General features: G+C 35.5%; 1 protein-coding gene across 1 annotated transcript in view; it reads left to right on the forward strand.

Annotated features, from left to right (window-relative positions):
• The first annotated feature begins 492 nt into the window (after nt 1–492).
• Nucleotides 493–7097, forward strand: part of LOC135195315 (uncharacterized) — a 15381-nt gene continuing 8776 nt past the window's right edge. Inside the window, exons 1-3 of the mRNA XM_064221577.1 lie at nt 493–571; nt 2198–2714; nt 2812–2935. Of these exons, the coding sequence (XP_064077647.1) occupies nt 493–571; nt 2198–2714; nt 2812–2935 (720 nt within the window). The remainder of the gene's footprint in view (nt 572–2197; nt 2715–2811; nt 2936–7097) is intronic.

Raw genomic sequence — 7097 nt, forward strand, 5'->3', positions numbered from 1 at the left:
GGGCCATTGACCACTTCATCACCTTATCCGTTGGAGATCTGCCTACCCAGGCAACCATTCTTGACCTTTTTCTCTTGTTTACCTTCATATATTTTATGTTAAATTGTTCATTCGACTGAAGATGAACCCAGGGTAAGGTTTAAAAGCTATTATATAGTTTTATAAAATTTTACAACTGCTTCAATCAGTATATTATTGTGGACCTTAAAAAACATTACTTGTGCTCTCGTAATTGAGATATCTACCCATTTATCACATCCACAAAAACTTTACAATATTACAACATGGATATTCACTTTTCCTCACGTCAAGAGTTGTTGGCATACCGGATGGTGGTTCTATGATGGACTAGTTGGCTCAGAAAGAAGAATCAGCTATTCTTACTCCGCATATGTTTGCAGGAAAATGTATTACCTGAGTCATTTGGAATTTACTCACATAACTCTCTTATGGGAAAGGAATTCTCTAATCTAGCAGGCTAAGGGCTTACACATGGAATTATGTTCTGCCCTGAAGACTCTTGGAGAACTTTTGCAGAAGACAGGATTTGAGGTTGTCAAACAGAGAGCAGGTGAGGTAGCGATGGCTAGGGCCGGGGAACATATGCAGAGCCCACAATTTAAATTAGCTCATGTTCTGGATCAATCAAATTGGGACTATTCCACATATAAAGTAAATAATTTTTCCACTATTACATTAGATAAGGAACAACTTGAAGTGCTCAAATTAGGTATGGGTTTTTGCGCGGGTACATATAAAGATGATAGTCTTAATACCATTAGTAGCATCAGCTTATTCAATTTCAAGCATCCTGACATTTTTCATAAAGTTTTTAAAGGGAGCTCTCCTCAACGGCAATATAATTAATGTATTACCTAAAAGACATCAACAGGCTCTGGTCTCTTTGAAGAGGAAAAGGGATATTATGATTATGAGTGCTGATAAGGGTGGAGCTACGGTAGGCATTTACTTAGAGAAAGCATACTCACTTTTAAATGACACACAAACATACCTCGCCTTAGATTCCCCTTCCACTGCCACCAAAATACAAGAATTTAATAGAAATCCCAGGAAAATAGCCAATTCACTTGTGGACCCGTCATATAGAGATTTAGTCTTAACCAATATTTCTTCAAAATCCCCATGTGTACCCTATTCTCATGGTTGCCCTCTCGTACCTATTATAGCCACTTGCGGGTCACCTCAAAATACCTTAGCTGTATGTTTAGCCCAGGTATAAAGTCAATTTCTCGGGAAATTCTCGAATCCACATTTACAACATTCCTACCGGTTCATTTAACGAGTTAAAGATAATGGTTGGGTTGATGGCAAGATGGTCAGCTTGGATGTCACAGCATTATTTACTTAAGTCCCTTTAGATTATGTAATTACAAAATTACAAGAAGAATATGAACAGGGTAATGTGTCTTTCCCCATACCGACGGAACAATTTTTTTCACTGATTAGATTGTGTGTTGCATCAACAATGTTTCAATTTAATAACCAGGGGTTTGCACAGAAAGAAGGAGTAGCAATGGGATCTCCCCTGTCACCAGTACTAGATAACATTTGTATGGAGTTTGTAGAAAGAGAAATATTAAGCATGTGATGAGGTAACAAAGCCAGTGTTATGGGTTTGGTATGTAGACTATCTTTGTTATTTTAAAGGGGCTGAATGATAATTTGGTGAAATTAGTAGGAATAGCTAATAGCATATTACCGTCCATTAAGTTTACAATAGAAAGGGAAATTGATTTTAAATTGCCGTTTTTGGATGTATTAGTTTTCAGAGATTGTAATAGTCAAATATTCAAATTCTCATATATCATAAATCAATCAATTCGGAGAGTTGGTTGAATGTTGAATGTCTTCATGATGGTCATCAGGGAATAGACCGCACAAAAAGGAGGGCGCGATAGACTGTTTACTGGCCTAAAATTGACAGAGATATTGAGAACATGGTTTCTTCTTGTATCAAATGCCGTCCTCTTCTACCAAATCAAAGAAATGAACCTCTATGGTAAGAAGAAGATCTACCAAGTAGTTTTTGAATCCGTATCTGTGGATTATTTTCATGTCATGGGTCGTACTTATCTTGTTTATATTGACAGGTTGTCTGGATGGCCTTGTGTATCTTCGTGCCAGGGTATAGCTTCTGCATCCAATCTAATACGGTCACTGAGTGCTATATTTTCAGATACTGGTGTTCCTGTTTTGTTGAAAACTGATGGAGGACCACAGTTTGCTTCATCAGCTTTGAGACGTTTTTTATCTCGCTGGGGAGTAGAACATCACATTACTTCGCAATATTATCCGAAGGCAAATGGACATGCAGAAGCATCAGTGAAAATTATCAAGAAGCTGGTTATGACTACTGCTAAGAATGGGAACCTGGATGCGGATGAATTCGCCCGTGGAATGTTGGAGCTTAGGAATACACCTCATGCTGATGGCAGATCACCAGCTCAAGTTTTATTTGGTCATCCCCTCAGGTCTTTTATTCCAACACATCGTCGATCATTTGCCAAAGAATGGCAAAAGAAAGCAGAGGAATGTGATGTTAAAGCAGAGTATTTGCGAAGTCAGGCGAAGCAACGATACTGCAATACTGCCAGACCCCTTTCTCATTTGAAAGTGGGTAGTTATGTTGATGTTCAAGATCACACCACAGGAGTTTGGAATCACCCAGGTATTGTTGTCGGCATTGGATCCAGGCGAGTTATCTCATAAAGATGGGCAGTGGGCGCATTTTGTGGAGTCACCGAAAGTTCCTGAGACCATATCGAGCCTTGATGCAACTAATACTCCCAGTAAACCAAAGGATGTGGAGAAATCACAAGATAATTCTACTGCTGAGGTTATTAGCAAATCAATCTTGCCTACACCAGCTCCAGGTCGTAGTTTGCGGCATAGGAAAGAACCTGATCGTCTACAAGTAAAATGGAAGAAAAATACATATGAATAAGAAGGATTTTCAGACGCCACGGATTATGATATTATCACCCTAGACGTCCTAGGGGAAGGTGTGTGATATACCTCCAAATGTCCATATTCATTTGTTTATTAGTTATGTAATGGGTGGTTCGGTAATTATATTGTAATGGTAATTGGTTTCAAATGTCAATAAACAAGCGAGAGTTCTGTAAATACTTTTCTTTATATGTATGTAACGAATATTGTTAGTCTTTGTTTAGCCGTCAGTTTGTACAGTAATCTCTTATTAAAGAGACATATTTTTGCTCGTGTTTCTTTGCCAGCCTACAAGAGATCAAACACTTACTATGTGCACAGTTTCTAGGATCATACTCTTCTGCATGAGGCCTGGAGCTACTTCAGCCTCTAGTTTTTCTAGATTCCTATGATTATGGGTACAATTTCCACTGGCATATCCATTATCCTTCTTATTTCTATTTTCAGATCTTGATACTTATCCATTTTTTCCCTCTCTCTCTCTTCAACTCTGGTGTCCCATGGTATTGCGACATAAATGAGTGATACTTTCTTCTTAACTTTGTCAATCAACGTCACATCAGGTCTATTTGCACGTATCACCCTATCTGTTCTGATACCATAGTCCCAGAGGATCTTTGCCTCATCGTTTTCTATCACTCCCTCAGGTTGGTGCTCGTACCACTTATTACTGCAAGGTAGCTGATGTTTCTTGCACAGGCTCCAGTGGAGAGCTTTTGCCACTGAATCATGCCTCTTTTTGTATTGGTTCTGTGCAAGTGCCGGGCATTCGCTTGCTATGTGGTTTATGGTCTCATTTTTCGTATTGCACTTCCTACATATGGGAGAGATGTTATTTCCGTCTATCATTCTTTGAACATATCTGGTTCTTAGGACCTGATCTTGTGCCGCTGTTATCATTCCTTCAGTTTCCTTCTTTAGCTCTCCCCTATGTAGCCATTGCCATGTGTCATCGCTGGCTAGTTCTTTAGTCTGTCTCATGTATTGTCCGTGCATTGGTTTGTTGTGCCAGTCCTCTATTCTGTTTGTCATTCTCTTGTCTCTGTATATTTCTGGGTCTTCGTCTACTTTTATTAGTCCTTCTTCCCATGCACTCTTTAGCCACTCATCTTCACTGGTTTTCAGATATTGCCCCAGTACTCTGTTCTCGATGTTGACGCAGTCCTCTATACTTACCTCTCCCTCCTTCCTTTCGTGTTATGTATAGTCTTTCCGTATTTGCTCTTGGGTGTAGTGATTTGTGTATTGTCATATGTTTCCTGGTTTTCTGACCTATGCTGCAGAGTTCTGCCTTCGTCCATTCGACTATTCCTGCGCTGCATCTGATTACTGGCACTGCCCATGTGTTTATGGCTTTTATCATATTTCCGGCGTTGAGATTTGACTTGAGTCTCTGCATATATTCTTTCCTGATCGTGTCCTTCATCTCTTCGTGTTTTATATCCCCTCCTTCCATTATTCCCAGCTATTTGTATCCAGTCTCATCTATGTGTTTGATGTTGCTCCTATTATTATTATTATTATTATTATTATTATTCTTATTTATTATTATTATATTATATATCTATTATTATTATTATTATTATATTATTATTATTATTATTATTATTATTATTATTATTATTATTATTATTATATTAATTATTATTATATTTTATTATTAAGATATATAATAATAATAATAATAATAATAATAATAATAATAATGATAATAATAATAACTTACACACGTACATGTAAGTGTGTCTATAAAAATTAGTTGTTTGTGTTCCTAAAAAAGATATAATGAGCTGAAGATGAACTGAAAATTTTTACATCAGGCAACACTGATAATATATGAGAGACAGTAAAAACACAGAAAGAAATGAAAAAGAATTTCACATTTATTATGAATACTTTACTTAATAGTTGCTAAAGAAAAATCAAATTATTGTAAAGAGCATGTTAAATCGGTTATGCACAGATGCAAAAAAAGTTAAAATGGTAAATTTTGTTGCACAAAGAGAAGGAGAAAAGATAGGCTAGAAAATCACTCGAAAAGAATGGCGGACACTAGATTAGAGAAACATGTATAGAATTCTTAAGTGCCAGGAGGCATTATCAATGACGGCATGCATGAATTGCAGAAAAAGAAAGGTGTCGAGTTCAAATGATATTATATAAGCATTCCGCTTATATAATATCATTTGTAGGTAATAAAAGCTACAATGGCAACTACATATAACTCCACGTAACCGAACGGATTTCCCTCAGTTTCACCCTACTACCACCAGAGTTGAAATGTGTTCGAATGATTCAACCCTCATCTGCACTTTCCTTAATTGGCGTCGTTTCTCTCTCTCTCTCTGTCTCTCGTGTAACCTCGTTCTCAGTATATCCTTCCCTCGCCTTGTCTGTCATAATGAAAAGCGGTTTCACTTTAATTGTTATTATGATATATATCATTGGTTGACAGTTTTGCTTAATTTCTGATTATTAAATGTTACTTCAGTTTTCGGTTGTTATTATTTTTCCCATTTTTTCAATTATTCCTGAAACCTCTTCAAGAAAAGTTCTCATTTTTTCGAGAAATTTATATATATATATATATATATATATATATATATATATATATATATATATATATATGTATATATATATATATATATATATATATTATATATATATATATATATATATACTATATATATATATATATATATATATATATATATATATATATATATATATATAATAATATAACTTCACTGTGATATATATAAATCATTCAAGCTACGAATGTCTCTTTTAATATCTATTTCGCTCTACCTCGGAATTGCTATATTTTCATATATGTACCGAAGGGGAATTTTAAGTTGATAATAATTTCGTCCCTTCATGGGATCGAACCATCGTCCAACGGACAGGCACGCAGTCAAGACGACATTGATGTTACCGATTCGGCTAACATTGAGGCTATAAGTTTATACCGATTCTGACCTTACAAATCACCGGCGAAGTAGAGCGAATTAGATATTAAAAGACATTTGTAGCGCGAATACAAAGTATATATATAATTATATATATATATATATATATATATAATCATATATAATATATATGATATATATAGATATAATGCTTACAAAATAACAGCAGATGCACGTGACTTCATAATATAAGCAAATACCACAGGAAAAATTAATAGATTCAGTTGTATCAATGTTTTTGGACTTTGTATGGCTAAGCCTCCGTTTCTCTTAGGGTCAAGTCTGTTTTACTTTGTGACCGTGTGATTCCCGATTATCCTGGATTACCTCTTTGGTTTTTACCTTTTTGACAATTAACCCTCTGGTATTCTTGATTTTTTTTTTGCCTTGTATCTTTCTTTTCATCTGTATCTCATTTGTGCCTCAACAATGTCTCATTAAAGGATGAAAGTGTTCATCTCAAATTTCTGCCTATCATATATATATATATATATATATATATATATATATATATATATATATATATATATATATATCTATATATATATGATTTCTTAGCTGCTCCAGATTTATAGAACGTTCAGAGACCGAAGAGGATGTGTAATGGCTTGTCTTCCATTTCTTTGACACAGTAGACAATTACTCTTCTCATTTATATGGAATATTCACCTCATTCAAACATTCTATACGCTCGATCATCATTCACTCAATCACATCTTTCCCACTACTGTAATACAGCTATATTAAACTAAAATTGCCTTACGAAAATTCTATACACACAAAAATTCTTTGACTCAATATTACATTAATGCAGGTGGTTAATTACCCTTATCATCGGTGTTGAAACATTCCTGAGTAACAACAGGTAAACACGAAATTCTTGACGGAGGTGGTGAAGACATATACACTGTGCTAACAAATGGCTGCAACTTATATCTCGGGCAAAGGTGAAAGGGTCTATCACTGAAGTTATTGCCTCTTGTCAGATGTGCTTTGTGGGAAATGAGGTCCTTCCCTGTCAGACCTCCAATGTTATCTGTCAATGCCTTGCTTGGCTGATATGCTGCCTGCGATGACATGTCAATCAGCGAAGGAAAAAGGTTGAAGGTAGCTGTGAATGAATATTTTTTTTTTTTTTATAAATGCCCTCCTATTTTC

Source organism: Macrobrachium nipponense, chromosome 16, assembly GCF_015104395.2.
Source record: "Macrobrachium nipponense isolate FS-2020 chromosome 16, ASM1510439v2, whole genome shotgun sequence".
Classification (NCBI taxonomy): Eukaryota; Metazoa; Arthropoda; class Malacostraca; order Decapoda; family Palaemonidae; genus Macrobrachium; species Macrobrachium nipponense.